Raw genomic sequence first — 24,646 nt, 5'->3', positions numbered from 1 at the left:
AGTGTTTCCAACACCAACTATAAAAGTTGGGCAGTTTCCCTATTCCACTCTAAAAAGCATGGAAATTGAGTTTCATTTTTTAAAAATTCTGTAAATTTGTCTGTAAAAGTTGAATCACTTTACTATCTGGACTATGAAAAATGTCTATTTCCAATTAGCATTTTGAGTAGTCTCCAAAAAAAATCAAACATATCAAAGAAATTCAACTATTCAAATATGTCTCTTGATTTATGTTTGTTACAGTGGATATTTTTAATGTGTGCAAAACTTATTTAAGCACAGATGAATTCCCCATTGGAGGGCCAAAAATGTGTAATAAATGAATTTGTTTTACTGCTTTAATCTCTTGGATCATTTCCAGTGTAAGTGTAAACTGCAATTTAGCCTATCACACAGAATCTGTCCATTTATTTGGGGAGACAAAATTCATACTTAATTAATTAAAAAAAATACACTCTTCCATGTATAATATGGGCCAACATAATTGAAAAAATGAGACTTGAGCTGCAACTGGAAGGAATGGATATTATAGATGGATTAAAGAGGATATTGGAGACCACCGTGCAGGTGGGAGTGATTTTGAAGGTTCAGGGAGAGGAGACAATAGAGACTCATGCCTTGTGCCAAAATACACTCACTGAGAAATGGTCAGAGAAGGGAAAAATGCCACATAAGGAAGGTCTGCCCAAATGACTTAGGACCACACATTCCAGGTAAAGAATTGTGGCATTTATTAGGGCAAAAAATTAGGAATATTACTAATATTCCTGTATATATTACTCTTTTTAAGGCATTTCCAATGAGCTGATCTTAAGGGTTAGGGAAGATGGAGTAGAAGGAGTAGGCTTCATTGTTTTTGCTTTCTAAAGAGTGTTGCACATTTCACTTGCATTTCAAAACACCTGTTAAATTATGTTCCAAAATTACGAACACTCACAAAGGTCAATCATATTTTCAAAATTAAACTAAACTTTATTTTCTTTTTCTTTTATTACCTTCTTCTTTTCAGCTAAACTTTAAAAAAAAACTTTTAGACAGCTTCATCATCACCTTCTATAAGAGGGAGGTTCATTATCCCACTTCTTGTCATCTATGGATTTAATAATTGATACCAGAAGAGTTATCCAGGCCTAGATAAAGATAAAAGGCAAAACCAAGGATCTTCCCCATTGCTTTGTTGTGTTTGTCTTGCAGCTGTTATAGTTCTGGGTGGCATGCAAAAAAGGAGAAAGCTTGGTCTTCTTTCCATCACGTCCCAACTAAGGGAAGAAATACACAGTGGTAGCTGGAGGGGATGAGGTAGATCCCAGCAGCTGGGGTCATCTGTCCAGAAGGATGGGTAACCAAGAAATGAAAGAGGAATGCTAAATGAGGGCAAATTTAAGCTTAGAATGCAGCTGCCCATTCTCTTAGTCTCTAAACAGCTGAAAAAAGGGTCAGTGCTCACTAACTTCTATTTAGTATCTTAGTTATGTGACTCAATTCTAGTTGTGAATAGGGTTAATGAAAACATTTTATTATCTATCCAAAAAGTACTGACAGATTAAAGATCAGGTTTAAAATGCTCTAAACCTCAACTTACATTCTTAGCAGACTTAAACAGTCATTGGTTTTCATCTTCATTTATCAATGCAAATATATTAGTATTCTGTTCAAATAAGAGATTTAGAAAACACCAATGGTCATTCTTCAGAAACAAGAGCTCTTTATTTGGCTAAAAGGAGCATAGGGATATTTGAAGACCAGATAGTTACAACTCTCTCCTAAAAACAAGGCGCCACAAACATTTAAGAACCTAGGAGATGAGAAGACAGAGAGGAGCCTCATTTCTTCTCTCAGCCAAACCCTCATCAACTAACATAGATCACTGATGACCTCCATCCCATTTTAACATGATTTCATAGGTTCTGTCCTTGCTGAAATTTCAGTTTGCTAGGCTAACACTCATGGTAATCACTCACCTTGTCCCACCTCTAGATGAAAAGAGGCTACGCACAGCAAGGGAAAACTTTAGGCAAACTCTGCAGCTATCCTGGAGCCCAAACAATCATCTTTGTTTTGTGGGCAACGAAAGAACCACATCAATTCTGGTACCCTCGAAGAGCTGCATGTGTTTATGTAGACCGCATGTGAAGACAATTGTTTTATATTGTGTATGCCACTTTTTTTGTTTTAAATGAGTGTATTGTTGTTTATACAGCTATTAATAAAGTTACTTTATTACAAAACCTGCTGAATTTTAAATTAAAAATAATTATAAGGCACATGTCTTGCACAATTGAAATTAGAGAATTCTTGCCTCTTAGTAAAATATTTGAGAGTTTTACCATAATTAATGAAATAGCTTCTTATTTCTAAAGAGATTTCCTAAACATTGCCAGACTAAAAGCAAAGAAACTGAAAGAAGATGAACCATTTGTAGAAAAGAAACTTTCTTCTATGGTAATATATTTGTCTATGTGTGAATTCATTGGACAACAGTGATACATTTGTTTAATCAAAACAGCATGTATTAAAAAATAAAACACCATAAAAATAAATATTAGAACAGTCCATTTTTATCAAACACTTATGCAAAGGTAAAATATTTTGCACACTGTAAATTTCAATACAATTTACAATACATTACCTAGATTACAATTTATGAAAGGTGAAAGAAATAAAAATAATTGTTTCCAACACACATACTTGTGATGTTGACAGCAATTTTATCTGCATGATCCAACCCATTTACTCAAAGTTGGGGTGCATCCTTTAGCAAAATAAACATGTCTTGGTCCTTTATTAGCACAGCGTATTTTGTAAATGAAATAATAAACATATAAAAAGTATTGTAACATTTGCCTGAAGGGGGAGCTTACAGTTCATCTTGCAGATCCACTGAGATTTTAAGCCATTCCAAGCTAATGTTCTGATGTCATTCCTTATACAGATCCAGAATTATAAGAGTATTTTCTTCTCTGGAGCCAAGTCAAAGGATTATTATACTTCCATGCCACTTTCCTTTCTGGTGCTCTTTGAAATCCACAATGTGGACTGGTTAGGGCTAGTTTTTGTTCTTCCTTTACTGAAAAACAGAGAAGAAGAAAGTTCAGTTTATTTATGAGACTTATGAAACTAGGCAAGTCTTGGCCCAAATGGAGATATCTCAGACTCTTATTTATAAAAGGGTCTTCTCTCACCAGCATATTTTCTTTTTCATTCCTACAAAAAATTCTACATTATTCTGGCATATGAAGATGATAAACAGTTCTTATGACTTGATTTAAAAAAAACAAACACATCTTTCTCTGTTTGATTCTTCCTAGTTTAGATTTCAGACACACACATAAAAACTTGTGCTCTGATCCAATACCAAACATTTTCATTTTAATCACTAATAAAGCTCCAATTTTTTGATGATTTTTTAAATCATGCTTTTTGAGTATTCTGCCACTAGTGTATGCTGAATTTCATGACAAACAACCAAAACTGTGCTTCTGCACTAAGTGTAAGAATCTACTTATTCCCTTTCCTCTATCACTTTTCCTGTCCTAGTTAAGTTACTTGATCCCTGAGTGCCTAATTTCACACCAATCTCTGAAGCCTATGTAGTTCAATAGAAGATCCAGGCATTTATACTTGTAAGTGTGTAAGTTCCTCTAGATCTGAAATAAAACTTCATTCTTGCTAGATTTGAAATTCTGGCCCACATTTCCAGTTCATGGGTAGGATTTGTGCTGTCTTCTGTCTTTCCACTAAAATGACAACTCCCAGGCTCCTTCATAGATGAATTTCCCTGCGTTTACCCAAGTCATCCCCTCCTAGACTAGTAGATTCCTTTTGGTCTCATTTCCTGAGGACAATCCCTCACTTCCATCACTAACCACTGCCTGTCCTTCCTCTGACAAGTTAATTCCCATCCCTAGCATCTCCCCATAGCCTGACTTATCCCAGATCCCATCCTCTCAAGTTTACCAATCATTGCAGAATCCCTTCAGAGAAAGAAAGGGAAACTTTCCTGTATGTGTCTGGGCATTATTTTATACTATTTAAATTATTAACAAAAACATTAAATTCTTTAGCTCTGAACCTATTACCAATAAAATATTATGTCCAAATTGTTTGTTACAGAGATTTGTATCCAAATAAGTAGGATCAACACACCTTTAGTCTGTGAAGTCATCCACCATGAACGGAAAATAAATTAAGCAAAATTTATGAAAAACACAAAATGTTTCAAAAAGGTTAGGTTATAAATGTGGCTTTTGTGTAGAATTAGTATTTCACTTAAGAATTAACACCAGTTAAGGAAACAAGAGTTATTATTTTGAACATGACATGGAATGATAGAAACCATCATGTGTACCAGATTGGAATTTAAACTTTCTGCAAGGCACTCAGATGATAATGGAGTTGAGTCTTTGATGAAGTTTCTCCTTGCTCTCCTGGAAGAAAGGAAAAGGGGAGGATCTAAGAACGAATGAATTAAGTACTACAGCTAAATCGGGCATCTGGAGGTGCGCTAGTTCGATTTCTCCCTCTGGGAATTTTAAATAAGTGTGTAATGATTTCTCCCTCTGAGAATTTTAAATAAGTTTGTAATTTCAAGTTGTAAAAATGTGGAAGATTTACACACAGTGTGGAATAATACACTATTTGGAAGGAAACAAACTTTACAAAAACCTCAGATACTTTGCATTTTAGTAATTTTTGCTTTGGAAATGAGAATGTCTAAATTATTTTTTTCTAATCATTTTTCACTGATTTGTTATTTACAGCTCTTCTTTAACTCTTTGGCTAGGGAAAGGGAGGATTTATATCAGATTTTTCTTCCACTGCACCACTATTCAGAATGAGAAATTATCCTCCCATCTATAATCTTTGGAACTAGAGCAAGTAACTAGGTTTTTACTAAATATTATCTTTCATTCTGTACAATTTTAAAAACAAATATCAACTGTTTGCATCATATATTGGAAAACCAAGGAACCACAAGTTTTATTATTAACTTGATAGGCTTTATTTATCATCATCCCAAATGTTTTAATTAAACATCTAGCAAATTTAGTAAATTAAGGCTGAATCTTTTCAAAAATTACATGGACCATTAAGAGTTTACATCTATTTTTTTCCCTGGGGGCTCCTGTTACTTAGTGTGTTCTTTAGGGTTTCTTTGAGGAAAAGAAAAAGAAGTAAAGTGAAAAGATAAAAATGACATTGCTTGTAAATCCTTCCCAGATGGAGGTATTCTCTTGATCCATTCTTATTTATAACATGCTGACAAAGATGTTTAGTATATTCTAGAAAACATGTTCCTATTTAAATCCAACTTTTTTTCTTTGACACATACTTTTATCTATATATTAACTTCTTTTATTTAATCGAAATTCAAGGAAAATTTTACCTTTCTATAAGTCAATGGATAAGCATCTATAAAAGAATATTCCTAAGAAATCATGGTGTTAAAATACATCATTTTATTTCAGGATACCTACTGAAAAATGACCTATTTTAAAAGCACATACTTTGCTTCTTATACTTAAAAAATACTTTTGAAATAAAACAAAGTTTAAGGTTTGAGATTTTGAAAAGATTTTACAAAGTGCATCTATAAAAATGAAGTCTTCCAGACAATTTAATGTCAACATTGAAAGGTTTAGCATTAATGCTTATATTTATAAACAAAAGACAGCATAGTGGCATATGTTAAAAGATTACAAGCAATCAAATTTCAGATCCATCACATACACTAGCTATAAGACACAAGGCAAATAGTTTAACACATCTAAGCCATCATCTTTTCAGCTGAAAAGAGAAAAAGAATACCTACTTTGTGTGGCTTGTGAGGATTACATGACATAATGCATGATTCTTATAATTAAGGGATATCATTATAAGATTGTATATGCTGGATTTGTGTTGGCAGATAAGGAAATCAAAATTTTATTAAGGCAGATTAAAAATACAATTAATTTTATATTAATGATTTAAAATGAACCTGAAAAATCTATTTAAAATTTTTCAAGTTGTCTCTACATAAATGAATTTTTTACCTTTTATGCACCATCTGGAAACAGCAGGTTCCAAAAGCAACCAGTATCAATAAAAGCAGTGGTATCGTTGGTATAACAACATAAATTAGATTTGGAATTATGCCTACAAAAGTAAAACAGTCTTAGTGTACAAAGAGAGTTAAGGCAGGATTCTATCACCAAAGTTACATAAAATGTTTCTGAAAACTTAAAGTAAAATAGAATTATTATCAACAGGTTCCAAACAAATTTCTTCCCCAAATACTGAATAATTTAATCAACTAACATATTCACCAGTGCCACTCTCAAATTCAAGGTCTGTACTTCCAAAACAAATGATTAAATCTGTAATTCAGATATGTGCTAGTTTTCATAATTTGTTAATAATCTTATAACTCATTACTGCTTCCTAATCATTGCTTACAGAAAAAAAGCACCGATTATTAAATCATAATAATAAATATTAAAATAATTGTTGATTTGTTGGATAAATAATTATCCTAACCAATAAAGTCCGTGTTGTGATGACACAGAAGAGTGGCTGAGATTAAATAGGGATACATAAATAGTAACTGGTGATACAGCCATAACTCAGAGACAGAAGATTCCAGAGGCACAAGATTTGATCTTAATTAAGCTCTGAAATGAATAACTTTTTTAATCCTCTTCCATCACACTTGATAACGTTAGGAATCCTTAGAAAATTAGAAAAAAGCTATCACACTGAAGTCCCATACTGCTTAAAATGACTTCATTAAACAATTTTTCTATGTCATAAGAAGGAAAAAAGTTTCTAAAATAATTATTTACTAAAATCTCTAATTAGGTTTATATGTTCTGGAATATTTTACAGACACCTGAAAAAGTGAAAAAAGCCTTAAGGTTTAATATATTGTCCATAAAAGAAAGGCAATTTGAAGAACCATGCATTAAACTAAGAAATTGAATGTTATCATCATGATATTAATCTAGAAAACTCTAAGAGGGCCAGATGAAGATCAAACTATTCATTTAACTGAACATCACTTCCTTTGTTAACACAAGACAGATTAACTGTGGTCCACTAAACGGATATTTTGAAGATAATTTGTTATGTTTCCACCAATACTTTTGAGTCCAACAAGTGATTTCAAGCGTTTTAAAGATTAAGTAAATATTTAGTTTTCCTTTCAAGATACCATTATAATTTCTTATAAAAAATAATAGTAAGGGAAAAACTAAGGTATTTACTACTCTTTCATAGATTTTAGATCACTTATGAGTAGATATTGAAGGTTTGGGTCTTTGGTTCAACTCCAAAAAGAAATTAAGATAAATAAATATTTCTATTCAGTTAGACTAGAACCATGCTAAGAAGAGCCCATAACTGATGGTGAGTGTCATTTCTAATGAGCTTGCAATTTGCATCGGGGAGTGTCTGTTATCTCCTTTGTAGGCAGTGGTATGCTAGAGAGGCTCTTACTAGTCTGAGCGCATTGTATGCCTCTCTTCCCAACCTGCAGTTCAAGGATGTCACTTTGGTAGTCTGAAATCAGCCCAGGCTAAAAAAGCAGAACTTTTTATTTTACCTCCTCAATGTTTCCAACCAGTCGCTGTATTTATCAGCACACCACTTGAATGTGCCAATTTGCATCTAATTAACTATATGATGCTGGGAAATTGTGGATCTAGATTTTAATGTGAATTACTCAATTTAGTACCAGATATACCCATGTGAGATGAACATCTGAAGAAAAAAAAATAGGTCCCTCAATTCAAAAACTAGCTTAGAATCATTTGCTCTAACCTAGTCCCATAAAGCAAATGATCAGAAGCAAAATAGTATCATTTTTCCCATGATTTAGTGCACCAGCTCCCCAGTCAGAATGAAAAGTAGAACTGGGATCAACATGAAACAGAATTTCAAAGAACAGTTTCTACTCTTGATAGAGGTTAAGACATATGAATTAATTACCTGCTTCAGTAACAACCACATTTTGATGGGTGTCTTCTGGCTGATTTGTAAAATAAGGCTTTTCTGCAGGGACTGTTGGGTTAATCTCTGTAAATAATAAAGTACAGAAATCATACATAATGATAAACAAGACAAATGTAAGATTAGATGAAAATAAAAGTATATTATAAAGCAATATAAGCATCATGGTTTTGATTTCTGAACAGTTTTCAGCTTAAGTATATACATATATATACAATCTGATTTGTAATTTATATGAAATTATCTAACTATAAAGTCAACATTTAATTATTTTTTAACAAAGAATTCATTTCCCAATTACTCCTCATAACCCAAAAGTGCATTTTAGCAAGTAACAGTAAGTCTGTGTTAATGACAACTAGGTCCCTGCAACAGGCAATAATAACCAAGTGGGTAAAGAGATAGGCGATAATAAGTAAGAATTAGTGAAAAGAGGAATGGGAGATACTGTAATGCCTTTCAAAAATAAACAAAGATGATTTTTTCACTAATCTCAGTGTAGTATTTATTTCTCCTTGCAAATAGTTGTATGGGGATATCATATGGAATTGATTCAAGTAACAATGCTGTAAAGCACATTTCTGTCCTGCACAAACACTGACATCCTTAGATCTACCTCCTAATAGTGTCTTCTTCTTAAAAAATAGAAGTAAATTGAGGTTTGTAAAGTGTTTCTTTTACAAGTTGTATGATCTCTTCTATTACCATTGGTTTAGTTTGCCAAAGGGATGCCAACGCAGAGTATCAGCAATGTGTTGGCTTTTATAATGGGATTTATTTGGAGCAAAAAAATTACAGTTCAAAGTCCTGAAAAGTCCAGCTCAGGGCACCATAAGAGGTACTTTCTCACTCAAGTCAGCTGCCATGTGTTGAAGCAAGATGGCGGGCAATCTCTGCCTGGTCTCTGCCTTCCCTTCTGGGCTTCCTCTCTCAGGCCTACCTGCTCTGCTTTCTTCCCAATTTCAGCTACAAACTGGCATAGGGTTTGTCTCTTTTCTGGCCTCCTCTACCTGTCTCATTTGTTCTGTTTTCATCCCACGTTCAACTATAAGCTATGAAGAATATAGCAGGTCTTCTCTTGAGCTGCTTCATGGGCCCAGCCTCTTGGAGACTTTGTGCTTAAGTAATCCTCTCTCTTACATTGCAGAATCAAAAATATGCTGGTTCTCTTTTTTCCTCTGTCTCTGGCTGTATGAATCTGTTTATATCAGACCCAACAAGAGAGCAGGTAATCACCATGAGTCCTGCCTCATTGGCATAGTTCAATCAAAAGTCCTAAAGCAATCTCATCAAGTAATCTAATCAAAGGCCCCTCAACTGAACTCAATGCATTCAAAGTATCATACCCAGAGGAATAGGTTAGTATACAAACATAATCTTTCTCCTTTTGGGATTCATAAAATAATCTCAAACTGCCATACACTTAAAAATGTTTCTTAGCATGATCTGATTCTGCTCTGTATTCTTCCCTCCCCCCAGAGGGTTCTAAATGTGAAATTAATAATTCAGTAAAAGTAAATTGAATTAGTGTGAAAGAAATACGTAAATTTGTTACAAAAACATAATTCTTTGTAACTTTTGTCAATAGATGAAAAGGAGAAAACACATCCAGCATCTTATATCAGTTTTCAAATATTAAAGAATTTTAATAAGTTTACTGCTCCAAAATAGTCACATAGTCTAAATTCATTGGAAGTTTAATCATATAACATCCTGTAGTCATATTTATTATTCTTGTACACGTATTTTATCCTAAAACTTTAATAGCCTTCCCAAGGTCAGATTCAGTCTTACCTAACACTCATTCTTCTACAGAACTTAGTCAACTTTATGCATGAGATGCTCAATTGATATTTACTGAACAATTAATATATTGTGCAATTTATCAATAGATAACTGGTTAAAGTAATGCTAATAAACTTTAAATGAATACAACTGCTGATTCAGTAGCAGAATTTAGAAACATAAGTATATATACATATATATAAGTTTAGTGTCTAAGAACACAAGGGTATACTACAACATTGATAAGTATAAAAAAATAGAGTTAAAAGGAAACCCATGGAAATTTCTTTGAGTGACATTAGTAGACCCAAAAAAAACATATGCAATTCACAGAATAATTTTTTTAAAGGGAGAACAGTAAGAAAACTCAGAAGTGAATTATTCAGTTTCTGCATAGCTAGGTTAATTTTTTACCACTTTGGATAACATTAGTCATGCTATTAGATTAACTGCTATTAGAGCACAAAGAGGAGGCAAAGTTCAAACCACAGAGTAGTTCTGATAAAGATGGAGAATAGAGTCCAACAAAATTAGTGTTGTGATTTATGAATTTTAATTAGCCACACTGCTTAATCCTCCAACCATCACCACTAAAACTGAGCACTGACTACATAAGCAAGGAGTTTAATTAAACCAAAGTCCTTTACACTCCAGACACTAAGCTCAAGGAAGGTTAACTAAATGGAAAATAGAGTTTAATTAAACCGAAGTCCTTTACATACCAGACTCATACCAAGCTCAAGGAAGGTTAACTAAATAGAAAATAAGTAAAGATAAAAAGGTTAAAAAGTAAAATAAAGAATAAAATTTCTAAGCATATTAATAAGGTCAACTGAAAAACTGTGTATATCCTTCAAAAACGAATAAATATATAAAAAGAATCTCATTCATAAAGAATAGGTTAACGATTTAAGTAAATTGTAGAAGAGAAAAAAAAATAAGTTTTTGTTTTAAATACACTTCCCCAAATAATATAAACCTAGATTATCTAACACCTAATAAGTAAAGAAGTTTCTTGGGTGTGATAGTGTCTAAATATGAGGACAAGTCTGAATGCGAACAAAATAAAATACACAAATGTATGAAGAGTCAAATAGTTCACCTAAGAGTTCAAAAGAAAGGAAAGTAAAATAGCATCTTTAAAATTCTCTAATATACTATATGCTTCATTTCAATAGTTTCAAGCACATAGTGTACCTTCAAATTTACTTTAAATGTCAGAAAATTTCAAATTTATATTTGAAAGAATATAAGAAAGAACATAAGTACCTAATAGATTTAGCTTTACAAAGTCTTCCAAGAGGGTAATAATGATTTTACTCACCAAGGAGGTTAAAGAATACACTCACCAGGAATTAAAAAGTTGGCTAATATACTCAAGAGGAGGATAAATGTAAGAGAAAGGTAAATCTAATCCAGATAATCCCTTGTGCTTTATAGTCTTATGAGAAAATGAATCATGTCATTTCAAGAGAGTAATGAAAACCGCAGTACTTGATTATAATTACCTTCCATGAACACACATGAGGTCAGTCAGACAGCCCTTCAGAAGAGTTAAAATGACATTTTCAAACACTGAAGAAAAAAATAGTAAAAAAAAAAAAAAAACCCAAAAACTCTAAGCCCAAGTTATCTGGGTTTCTTAGATGATTCTAAAAAATTGAATTTCCATGGTTTGTTTAGTCTCTCTTCTGGCCAAATATCAATTCAGTTGAACTGTCCTATTCAAAGTTTTTCAAATTTACCAATTTCCAGGAAATTACACTAGTGTAACTCAGGTCAATGCAATCTTCACACTTGTTGGACATGGCAAGAAGTTGGAGACTACAAACAAAATTAAGGAGGCATATTTCAAAGAATGACGACTATAGGAAGAACATGTCACATGTTCCTACTTTTATCTCAACATGGTGCAATGAGTTAAGATCCGTCTGACTTTCACTGAGCACCACATCAAATATTATTCCATGACGTGTTAAGCTAACGTCCCAGGAGAAAGTTGTTTTATTTTCTTAAATTCACAGGATAACTATCTGAAGAGCTATTGCTCAGATGTGTAAATCTGTAGGTCCTTTGGTGACTTATACTTATTTCTCCTGCATTATAATATATGTTTAGATTATTTTTAAAATAGATATTTATTGTTCATAAAATCAGTTTACACAAAAATTCACAATTTGGCCCTCACATAGAATTTAGTATTTTCTCTTGACACAATTCCAGCTGTTTCTATTTACTCTCTTCTATTTAACTCATTGGGGCAGTCTGTTCTACATACACATACAGTGAGTGATAATGACACACAGTGAGTGATAAGGACAAACTGCAAAGTAATTCAACATGGATAGAGACAAACAAAAAGAGCCAAAGGTAGCAAGGGTTAAAGGCTGACCAAATACAAGTAAATACGCACAGAATCTTCTCTGCCTTCTTACAAGTCTTCCTACCTGGTTCATACTTGCAGATATAATTGTGCTTCATATTGCACCTGTCATCGTTCCACTGGTAAAGGTAGGGACCACCAAGGCCAGGATTCGCAGTCGGTTGATGATACATCACAACGCACTTTTCGCTTCCACAGGAAGGTTCATCAGCATACCAGTTTCTGCAAATACAGAGCGACAGAAGCACTTAGATAAAAGCCTGAGTGATTGTCCCTGTTCTATTCTGACATCCTCTCTAGGAAATAGAACCTTCCTTTCCCCTTTAGAGGGCCCCAGAGCACCACTGGACTCCTCAGGACGGGTTCTCACCTGTACTGGGAGCCGCTAGCATCAGACCACTGATAGAGATCTGGGCAGGCACCGGACGTTTGCCCATCTCCGTTTCTCCAAAGCCCTATCCAGAAATCCCCATCAGAAATCCCTGTTCCAGGTTTTGTGAGGTTTTGCAACATGCTTTCTATTAACTTCTGTTCTGCGTCATTCTCAAGGCTGAGAAGGGCTCCTCCCTCACTCTCACAAGCCAGGCGTGCCTCCTGAAAGCTCACGCGGCTGGACAGTTCATGGAAGTACGCCATTTTGTAGCAGTGATGCTTGAAGTCAGCAAAACACACTTTTTGGCCTGAAAAAAGATGCAGATGAATGGATTATCTGAACGATATTCATAAAGTTACTAGGAACTGAGATTGAAGAACCAGTCAAAACAGGGAATGGTAATATCAAGAATGCTTCTCCCATTGAATCATTCAGTAAAGTTTACTTTCTAGCTTACAGCTTTTAATTTATAAAATCAAACTTATTTCCTCATAAACTTGTAACATAAACTTTTAAACACACAGCGCTACAAAGAAATAATTGTTAAGGGCAGTCATAGATTTTCCGGTTAAGATTTTTTATGCTGATTACCAGAGCAAGTAAAAGTAGTCAAACCAATTTCAAATACATATATATATATAGGAAAGTTAGCTAAAAAGTCAAAATTATGAAAGAAGAAGACTGTTCATAAAGGTGTTATTTTTATTTTCATACTATGTACACTAATAAAGGAATTTAATTATTAAAAACAGGAAAGGAAAAGGAAACAATTTTATGTATGGTATTATGAAGATGAAAAATGCCAAATTTAAGTTGTAAATATTTGCTTTGATTGTGTGTATCTGAGAGCATATACATTAAAATTGTAAGAATAATTCTAGTAATAAACAAGGATTACTATTAATGTAACAAGATCTACTTCTGGAATACTCAATATCTTTGAAATAAAAAGATACTATGACCAATTTTTGAGTGTTTAGAAAAAAACATATTTTCTTCTTTTAAAGGAAATGTGTGTGAATTCTAATCTCCAGACCAATGATTTCTCTTTTTGCACACAGACTTCTCAGGTGAGTAAAAATTCCAAATGAAAAATTCCCAAATTTGATCAGAGAACCAAGTATTTAAAAAACATTATTTGCTTAGAAAACAGCTATGAACAAACACATCATGAAATAAAGATGCAAGGAAAATCCCATCAAACACTAATAATTGTCAATTTTTGTTCATTTGGTTATTGAGCAGGTTAGGTTAAAGTTTAGCCAACTATCTCTTCCAAACACAATTGAAGTTATTAACTAAAAACAGATTGGCAGACTTGAGAACAAATTATGTCAGCTTTAAAGGCTCCATTTATATACTAAATTTACACTCCGTCTACCACATGGGAGGTCTGTGGTTCAAACCCCGGGCCTCTTTGACCCGTGTGGAGCTGGCCCACGTGCAGTGCTGATGCACGCAAGGAGTGCCGTGCCACACAGGGGGTGTCCCCAGCGTAGGGGAGCCCCACGCGCAAGGAGTGCACCCCATAAGGAGAGCCGCCTATCACGAAAAATGTGCAGCCTGCCCAGGAATGGCGCCTCACACACGGAGAGCTGATTCAGCAAGATGACGCAACAAAAAGAGACACAGATTCCCATGCCGCTGACAACAGAAGCAGACAAAGAAAAATATGCAGCAAAATGGACACACAAACAGTCAACTGGGGGGGGGGGGGAAGGGGAGAAGGGGGGAAGTAAAAAAAATTAATTAATTTAAAAAAATTTACACTAAATAAATTGACTTCAAATTTAATTTAGAAAATGCACTGTGGACTAGTTGAAGTTAGTTCCTTTATAAGTTCAAAATAACACTGCATTTCTTTCAAACTTCCAAAATTCATAATTGTATTAAATATAAATCCAGATTTATTTTAATTCACTTTTCTGCTCCAGTTAATCTTATCTAGTGATGAACACTCCATAGTTCTTTAGGAATAGAGATTGGACCCTATAAAATGTTTAACTTCTTTCTCATTGATATGAAATAATTTGAATAAGCAAATTCATAGAGTCAGAAACTAGAAAATAGTTATCAAGGGCTGGGGTGGGGGTAGGGAATGTTTTGGTAATGGGTGGTAGGGATGGTAGCACAATATTTTGAAGGTAATTATCAGCACTGAATTATATATTTGAATGTAGTTTAAAAGGGAAATTTTAAGTAGTATATATGTTACTAGAATAAAAATTTAAAAAACAAACAGTAATATCTAACAGTGGATCCTATTGTGAATAATGAGCTATAGCTAATAGTACAGTTTAAAAAATTCTTTCATGAATTGTAACAAATCACCACACTAATGCAAGGTAATAATAATAGTGCAGTATATCGGTACTCTTTATTTTATGCATAATTTTTCTATAAACTTACAATTTCTCTAATTTGAAAAATTCATTATAATTTTTTATGAATAAAGAAGTAGAATAGTGAGAGGTTGAAAGAGAAGTTTAAAGTGTAAATTATATTTTATACCTAATTTTAATGAGATTTATGAATTGCAGCATTTATCTGACATCAATGAACCATTTTAAAGGTCACCATATATACTGAAAATATATTTGCTTCAATATACTACTGAGAACCAAAAACTGATAATTCTTCAGACCTCTTAATAGAATATCAACTTTTTAATCAAACTTCATTGTTATGAAAACACTAATTTACTCCTGCTCTAACATCAGTGAAGTCATAATAACACATAGGGAACAAGAATTTAATGAAAATCTTTTAAAATTACATTTCTCATACCATTGCCTTATTAAGCATAATAAATTTCCCTAATTATTTAGGGACATAAATGCAAATATGCATATCCTATTGGGACATACTAAAGCATATATATGTATATCAGGATATTACATTTCATGGGATTTAGCTAACTGTACCAGCAATGGAATTACTACTGTTCTATTGTTTAGACCACTACCTTTCACTGCCAAATATGTATACCAAGATTATAGAAACAATCTCCAGAATTGTAGTGCTATTTTGTCTTTTCATTTGCTTTTCTAATCTCTGCTGTTAATTGTAAAATCTGCCAAGGATCTATCTCTGTCACTGCTATCCATGGCCTCAACTACTTTCTTTGTCTCTGGTTACAGCCTGTGTTTGGCCTTGGAAAGAGACTGTCGAGTATTTTATTTTTTGTAAAATTAAGTCAAATTACTTCAGGCTAAGAAATTAAAACATAGCTTTACTGCTTTCCTAAGATTCATCTTCCTGAACATCATTGCTATTGGAATTGAAGTTATTTTGCACTACATATTTAATTTTATAGCTTATGATGACAGTCATCAGTAGTTGGGGCTAAGGTGGGTATTATTGTACTTAAACACTGGCTAAAAACTAAAACTTTCATCCTTTGTACTTTTAATTACAGTGACTCACATTGAGCCAGTGTCAGTATCACATTCATCTCCCTCCATGAATCAGCAATTAATGACTTATGATAATGACCTATGATGCCACTCAGAGACAGGAAGAAGCAGAAATCAGTGGAAGGCCATTAGCCTCACAACGGTGCTTGAGTGATAGACGTTCAATATCTTGACACAAGCTGAGAATAGCCAATTAATAAAACAGCGGTTCCAGCAAAGGCATCACACCATCCAGTTGTCCTTGCTGTCTCATTAACTGTGATCCGGACGCAGGAGAAACACTGAATAATCTAAAGAAGTCAAAAGACTACCCAAACTAATTCTTAAAGAAAAATAGCCTGTTAATATGAATGATACATCCTAGAATTGACCCCAGGAAATTAAAGAAACTTCAGGAATATAAATCAGTCTGAAATGAATAATCATTAAGAGAAATCATGAAGGTCTTAATGGTTGAAGCTAATAAAATTAGTAAATTAATATTTTTAAATCTTTCCTGGTTTATCTTAGGTTTTTCGATGATTTCACTATATACAACAGCTCTTCCAGGTACCATTCTAACAGTGTCATTAGGGCCAGTGATTTTTAAACCTATATATTTTTAAAGCAAGCGCTAGGTCGATTTTCATCTTCCACATCAGGGGTTCTTAAACTTTTTTGTTCCATGGGGCCCTTTTGCCAGTCAAGTGAAAACCACGAGCCCCTTCTCAGAATGCAGCAGCAGATAGTTTTATGCACTCAACTAGCATCAGGTCTAACAGCTACCATAATTTTGAAGTATGGATGAGTGTGAGTGATTTTCCAAGATATATAACAACTGTAATGTGATATGAAATGAATACTACTGTAATTGATTGCATGCATTCATAAGTAAATAAATGCTAGATTTCAGCTAGAGATCAGAGAAAACTAAAGAGAATAAGTTGATTTCTTTCCATTCAAGCTCATGGATCCCCAAGGGGACCATGGACTCCTGGTTAAGAACCCCTGTTCAATATCCTTTTCATATTTCTAAGTCCCCAAATATACCATATCCTTGTGCCCTGAGTTTCAACCAGTTCAATTTTTCACTCCAAGAATGTTCAGCCTCGGATTTGATTCTGGCATTTTTGAAAGGTTAAACTTGTCCAAAAGAATTGTTTTGCAAACTGTCAAAAAGATGTGGAATTTTTAAAAATAATCTACAGAATAGCCAGATGTTTTGATGAGTAAAAATTATTTACATGTAAAAAAGCTTTCATACATTCAGAAGATGCCTTGGTATTACTTATCTGATAAAAATAACTGCACAATTTATTTGATATATATTTTTATATTGTTAATATTTTAAAATTAAATGTAAAGAGCGATGGAATTAACTCACAAATCAAGATAGCACTTCTAATTTAATGCATAAAAGAGCTGGAAGTGATATATGGATATTCCCAACATTACAATGTTAGTCTGGAGATAAAACAATGATAATAAAACAAAAAAGTAAAGACAAGTGTTTTATTTAAAAATAATTAACAATGAGTACTGCTTGGGTTTGGACAACAGCAGCCTTGGCACTGTCTGTGCCAGGCACTCTCCCTTTGGTTGTGGATGATGGAGATTGTGATGATGGCTAAACAGTAGAGGGACCCTGAGGGGCTTAGGACTGTGGCTATTTACCAGCTGAGGCAGCTATATATTAAATCTTAATATGCCCAAACCAATGAGTATAGACTGAGTATCAACCAGGTCTTCAGTGTCTACTGAAAAGCCACTAGCAGATCAGATTTTGCAAGGAAGTTTTCAGGAAATTATAGGTACATTTAACAATGTTTATGGTTCACATGATATTAGTTAAAGTTGACAGTGTGAATTTCTTTATATCCAATTCTTTTTTACTACTGATTTCCAGTATAATGCGCAAATTTGGTGTAAGTTGCAGCAACATCAGCAGAAGCAGCAGCTACCGAGCCTCGCACAGACATTCCAGTTGATCACATTTGGCTGCAGCAAAACTCCCAACAGCTGGGAAACAAATGTTGCCCTAATTCCCAGAAAAGTTCTGTTAATGCAGATCTTCTGAAAGAAACTCCCATTTCAGTAAAGACTAATCTTCTTAGAGAAAAAATTTGATTACCTCCTTTCTCAATCTGTGAAATCACGTGAAGAATCTCCCTTTCTCTTACTTTTAAATGCTGTATTCAGATATTGATAAATCCTTCGATAGACTATTTTATGAGACAGAGAAGTATTCTGACAGCCATACAGCAGTGTTTATTACACTAAGCTACATTTATAAGTGCCTAACAATAACTTACTAAATGTCACCTAGCATCTGTAGTGAGAAAGAGCCTTTGAATGTTGTCTCATTTATTTAAAAGAGAGTGAAACAAGAGGGAGAAAAGACCTTCTACAGACAGGTGACGGGCTCCTGGAGCATACTGGGAAAAGTGGCAGATTCACACATAATGTTAATACCTTTCTGACACATTAGCCTAACCATTACACATACCAAGAGTCAAATAATTCTTAAGTCAAAATTATTGTTACTTGTGTTCTTTGTAAATTGAATTTTTATAGAACCTTGAAATAGTCACCCTTAATGGTTTAATACAAACAAACACACACATATGCTCACCCCTCAACATACATACATACAACTTGCACACTTATTTAGAAATAATCCACAGTATTTCCTACTAAAACAAACACTCCTAACACTGTGAGAGTAAAGATTCTGCTATTATTTTCATCGATAGGTGATTCTGTCTTCTTTCTCAGTCATGAAAATTCCTTTAGAGGTAAATATTGGCAGCAATTTAAGTGCTCTGGGCGATGATATAAAAGTGGAGAAAAGCACATAAATTCACGGCAGTGTACTTTTTCATCCTAAATTCAAGGACTGTGTCAGTTGGTTTTATTTTGCTTTTATTTACTAGCTTTCTCAAAGTTGAGTTCTCAGTTATGAAAATAGTATAATTTTTCTTATGCCTCACACCATAATCATATATTACCAATATGAGATTTAAGGAAGTGATAATAATAATGGCCTAATATATATCAAAAGTTTACCATGCAGGACCTCACTTCTATTACAATCCAAACTTCTAGACAAATAAGGAAAAGATGACCTCTCCTGGTGATAGATGGCAAAAAAGAGTCTCGCTTCTAGGCTGTTACAGTTGGAAGAGTTACCTTTCCCTACAAGTGGCCTAAGTTCTGGTCTCAGGACTTGCAAAGCTAAGCTCCCTCTCATATCTTCTTACGCAGCTTGTGCAGGACACAACTTGCTCACCTGTATTTCAGCCTCTTTGATCCTATCAGCAGCCCTTTGGTGTAGGTATTTTAGTCCCATTTTTAAATTCGTGGGGGGGGGGGGGTGCGGTTTGCATAGAAAAGTTAAATTTACCCAAGTACCTAAAACTCATAATCGGTGAAGCTGGGGTTTGGAACCAGTCAGTCTCCCTCCACAGTCCAGGCTTTTAAGCACAACTCTACGCTGCTTCCATATATTTCTCAAATATAATAATTTTCTAAGGTGAAAGAGTCTATGAATAAAGGGATTAAGGAATATATACACTATGCACATTAATTATGTCATAATTACTAGCATGCATCAGCTACAGTTACTGTATGGCTAATAAATGCAAAAGGTTCTGAATTGGTATCCTCCTTTTTAAGGAGGTTTTAAATTTTCTATTGACAAATCTTTAGATAGTGCTAATATTGGAATACTGTCTAGCTAGGATTTTCAAGCCACATATGCCCTTAATGATTTTTTCCTGCCCTTTATTTTCCAAATAAAGTAAAAAAGCTACAAGCTGATTTTTTCCCAATTACAAAGAGCAGAATTTTAGTCAAGTTACTAACCTCATTATAGCATCAGTAATTTTTTAAAAACAGTCAAAGAAATAGTCTTGCCTGGTAGTTGTGCAGGTACATCCCCCTGTATCTCATGTGTCTATCAAAGAAGACAAGTGTAAATAGTAAAAATTATTAGCGAGGGCTACGAGAAATCAGGTTTGATTTCTGCTTTGGGTACCTCTAGCCTCTTTTCCAACATTAATGTAATATATATTGCCATCCTCAGGAAAAGAGTTATAAAAACAAAACCATAAAATGATGGCAAATGGCAGTTAAGGAGTAATAGCTATGATACATGTGTAGTTTATTAAATGACTAGTAACAAGATTAATTTGTTCCTTTCTTGCCCAAGAGATACTTAAAGTAATTGCATCTTTGTAAACTGCACTGTCATCACTTTATGTTTTTGATGATGTCATGGAATGGTACCACACACTGGAATATGCTCAGCAGTTTTTCTTGAGTCTCCCAAGCCATTATATTAATATATTGGCTGCTATTCACTTCCCATGAATTTACAATATTCTGTGGTGCCTGCTTGATAAAAAGAGAGGTCTCTAAGTCTCCCAGGTTCCTAAGTAAAATGCATGCCAATTTTAATATATTTAATACATAATAAAGTATTCTGGAGAAGTTTGGAGGTGCCATGAATACATCTAATGCCATTTTGCAGCATAAACAGGCTGGGGAATCACTGCTGTGCACACTAAAAAGAAAAGGAAAAAGGAAAAAGAGAAACACATTATTTCAAAACACTTCAAATGTTTACAAATATCAACTGTTCTTCAAACATATCCTCCCAACTTGGAGAACTGAGTCTTGAACTCTCCTTTTTCATCTTTATCAATATCCCTATAAGTAAAAATCCTCTTACCTTTGTCCTAAAGAAAATGCCTTTACCTACTTACCACTTCACAAAATTAGAAATACAAGACCCATATTCTCTATACATGTGTGAGAGACAGTAGATGAGCTTAGTTCTAAGATCCTAACAGTTATTCCCTACCTAGAATCATGAATTCAGTAAATATTCTTTGATTATTATCCTCATGGTTATCTATTTTATTGCATATTCACGCATCAAAAACAAGCAAGGCCATCAATGCATCAATGTATAAAATAAAAATACTTTTGATGTTATTAAGTCTTATGGGTTAGACTATGATGGTGAAAGTCGTTTGGAATGGTATTTCTTGTTACCTTATTTATGGGTAAAACTCTTGAACTTAAAAGGGAAGGATGAAGTATTGAAAAGTATTGAAAAGTATTTATTAAATATTTAAGGTACTACAATCATGAGAATTTCTATAGAGAATTATTTTGTGAGTGTCTGCCTTTTTTGGGGGGGGCGCATGATTAAGTTCGTATCCCAAAAAGAAATGACAATATGTTGCATCAAAATTTAATGAATAGAAAATGTATTCCATATGTTTTACAGTGTGTTCTTTGATAATGGACCCAAAGAACTATTTCAGTTCTCACACATTTCAGCAGGTATTTCATAGTGATACAAAAAAAAAATGGATGCAACACTTAAAAATTAACATCGACCAGGCAGGCATTAGACTTGTTAGAACTTCTTAAATGTCAGCTGTTAAGTTGTCCTGTACTCATGTCATTTTAGCTGGAATATATCTTTAAAAAATAAATTAGTCTTCAAAGGCTAAAACTCACAAATCAATTTATAGATGGTTAATTTCAATGTGAACTTTTATGACCAAAGACAAATTACTCATAAGATAAAGCATAACATAGTAATTGTTTTAATATTAAATGAACATCATCATTCATGCTAAAAAAAAATCATGTTCAGTTAATTAGAAATTTTCCAAATATCACCTAAAAGATGTCTAGAAATAATAGGAAAAGAGAGCAAAAGCTTTGGTAACAATTATGTAGTAATAGAACACAAAATGAACTTTTCATGAACAATTTTTAAATTATTTTTAAAATTTTAGATGTTCCTTTCTTCCTTGCAAAGTTTAAAGCATATAAACAAGAATATACCAAAAGGAAGTCAATTAAGTGTTTCTATTTGTTTTAAAAACTCATGTTCAAAGCATTGCCTCAAATATTTATTCATTTGCATGAATAATTCTAATAAACACAACAAAAACAGTCAGATATATAACTCATGCGTTCAGATGGGTCCATATAATAAACATTTTCTTCTCAACTAAATTAGAAAGAAAAACGTATTTAATCTCATGCCTTCTGCAACATCCTCATTTGATGCTGTAAAATTTTCATTTTACAGTCTGATTTTTTTTCCCCAAAAAAAGTAAGTAGCAAGGATTTTTTAAAATGACATTCCACACTGTATTTAATCCCAGTGCTTCCAGAGGACCAAAAAGTTAGTGAAAAGTGGCTGGTAACTACGCATTTAAGAATTAGATTCTGAAGATGTAGAACATCACAAATTGCTGTGGGGAAGATCAGTAACAATTAAGCTCAATGTGCAAGTTTCTAAAGGTCTGGCTTCACAGCTGATTAAATTGCTGTCATCTACTTGCCTCTAGTGACACCTGTTATACAGATGCACAAAATGCAAAAAGGAATTCATGCTTTTTACATTAAAAAAAAAACTCTCCACACAACCCACATACTTCAGACAAGTATTTATGTAACGTCTTAATGAACATAATGAGAAATTTCAATAAGGGTAACTGTGTTCAGCCTTCACGTAAAGCCCTATTTCACTCATTCTAGTTTAGTGCGAATCTACGTCCTTCTTAAGAGATTTTCCCCAAAAGTAATGAAAGATGGATGCAGAATCAATTGCTCAGCAATAGGACAGAGGAAGTCAAGGAGGGGGGAGGGGACTCCAGAGACAACGCTGGGAAGCTTGCCAATTTTGTGCACCTACTATGTGCACGAACCTGCAGTCATTACCAGGCACCAGCTCAGCCCAACTCCCGCCAACTGCATTTGCTGAAAAGATCCCCAAACTGGAATAAGGGGGGCAAAGGCGGACGTCTGATTCCGCGCAAGGACCAGGCCCCCGTCCTTTGTCAGTTCTCCTGAGAACAAAGGCTGTCCGCCCACGGGGCGGTGAGCAACGCACAGCGAACAACTCTGGTCTCAGAAATCATTCCAGGCAACTGGTGCCGCCAAGGAAGTCGAGCCGGGCCAACAGGGGGTGGCATTTCTGCATCTGCTGTTTTCTCTCTGAGTTCCCTTGGCCTCCGCCCTACCCCACCCCTTTGGCAGGTGCCAAGCCCCGTGGCCAGCATTCTCGCGAAGTGGAAATTACTCCTGGAAACGCCTGGAGCCGCTCAGGATGAAGCAGAGGCTCACTTCGCAGCTACTGAACCAGGCGTTTCAAAGAATGTGAAACTTCACTAAGTACCGGGGAGTAGTGCGTACCGGAGGTGAATAAGACGATCCGTTTCCCCCCACCACCTCCCGCCCCCCAGCCTTTTGCAGGTTTCCCACTCCCGGGAGAGCCCTGGCCCAAGTCAAGCCCCTCGCCCGCGCGTCCCCAAGTCCCCAATCCCGGCTCGTCCGCAGCTGGCGGCCCCGGACTCACCGCTGACGACGCGGCGGCCGAAGGCACCGTGGCCGCAGAGCAGCGCCGCGCCCAGCAGCAGCGAGACCACGCGGCTCATCGCGGCGCGGCGGCGGCGCAAGTGGAAGGTGGAGCGAAAGCGGCGTCGGTACCGGCGACTCTAACCGCGCTGCCTCCCGGCCTCCGCGCGGGGCCCTACTCCTGCCGCGCGAGCCCAGCTGCGCGGCCCCCTGCACGCATCGCCTCAGACCCGAACCCGCAGCGATCGCTTTGGGGGCGCGCGCGGGGGTGCTGGGCCGCAGCGCACGAGCTGGCAGGGGCGCGACGGTGGAGAGGAGATGCGAAGAAGTTAGGTGGCCCCGTTTCTGTCCCAGAGGGGAAGCGAGAGTCCCCAGGGTTGACCCCACCGGCCCCTTCTGCTCTTCTCTCTGGTCTGGCTAAGGCGGGACTGGGCCCGTACGCTCTGCTAGCGGCTCTGGCAGTCGTGGCTGCTCTGCACAGGAGGTGCGGTCTTATATACCGCCACATCCCGAGGTTTCAGCCCCTCGCTAGTAATATTTTTTAACTGTTTCGTCTCTTCTGCCGTGCGGAGCATCCCAGCCCCTCCCCTAAAACTGGAGGCACTTTGAAAACGGTCCAGTCAGCATCCCCAACTCCCTCCCTTCTCCTCCTCCCAGCCCACTGTTTCCATTCGCTAACAGACTGGATACTCATTTGTGTAAAATGTGACAGCTTTCCTATTAAACTCTGGCAAAACTTGGATCCATTTGGTCTTCTCAAAGATTAATATCCGCGGGGTTGCCAAGCTGTGGGGCCTTTCTCTCTTTGTGCTAAATTGCTTGATCATATGTATTGCTGGGCGCAGGGCACTAGCCACTATTTAAGATGGATAGGCCGAGTGGGAGTCAAAACCTGCTCGGTGAATTATATAATGTGGCAGGTTTTTCCCCACCTAGGTTCTGCAAATAGATTAGTTCCAAGCAGGTTGTTTGACTAAATTACCACAGAAGCAAGTTGAAGGGAATATTTGAAGCAACGTTTTCCCAGCTGATTTCAGTCTCAGTATTAGCAGTCCCAGAGAAAATCATCAAAACAAGAATAAACATTCTAAAGACTTGGGAATTTCCTGACAAAAAGAAATAAGCATGTGTTTACTGCAACGATTTGTGACTTATGGTTTACCTTGGAAATAAGAACTCATTTTAAAACCTTCAGATGCACTTTTCCATAACCTGAGCTGGTCTTTATTTCACCCAAGGAGACTAAGGTTTCCTGGAGTATTGGAAAGAAGTTTATGAGATTTTTATCTACAGCTAGTCCATGGTGTGAACACTTAGGATGCCCTAATAATGTGC

General features: G+C 35.4%; 1 protein-coding gene across 2 annotated transcripts; it reads right to left on the bottom strand.

Annotated features, from left to right (window-relative positions):
• Positions 1-1,682: 1,682 nt before the first annotated feature.
• CHODL (chondrolectin) lies at positions 1,683-23,781 on the bottom strand. 2 transcript variants are annotated; one of them, XM_023589991.3, is made up of 7 exons: positions 23,313-23,781; positions 12,528-12,837; positions 12,222-12,379; positions 7,969-8,055; positions 6,036-6,138; positions 4,349-4,427; positions 2,432-3,067 (listed from the first exon to the last, which is right to left on the bottom strand). In XM_023589991.3, the coding sequence occupies exons 1-7, from the start codon at positions 23,389-23,391 to the stop codon at positions 3,065-3,067; spliced, it is 819 nt and encodes a 272-aa protein (XP_023445759.1). In that variant the 5' UTR covers positions 23,392-23,781; the 3' UTR covers positions 2,432-3,064. The 2 variants fall into 2 exon arrangements, with proteins under 2 accessions (XP_004462693.1, XP_023445759.1); XM_004462636.5 differs by lacking the exon at positions 4,349-4,427 and having other exon boundaries at positions 1,683-3,067.
• Between the last annotated feature and the right edge of the window lie 865 nt (positions 23,782-24,646).

Source organism: Dasypus novemcinctus, chromosome 4, assembly GCF_030445035.2.
Source record: "Dasypus novemcinctus isolate mDasNov1 chromosome 4, mDasNov1.1.hap2, whole genome shotgun sequence".
Lineage (NCBI taxonomy): Eukaryota > Metazoa > Chordata > Mammalia > Cingulata > Dasypodidae > Dasypus > Dasypus novemcinctus.
The sequence above is the reverse complement of the archived record's forward strand: the minus strand, read 5'-3'. Positions and strand labels throughout refer to the sequence as shown.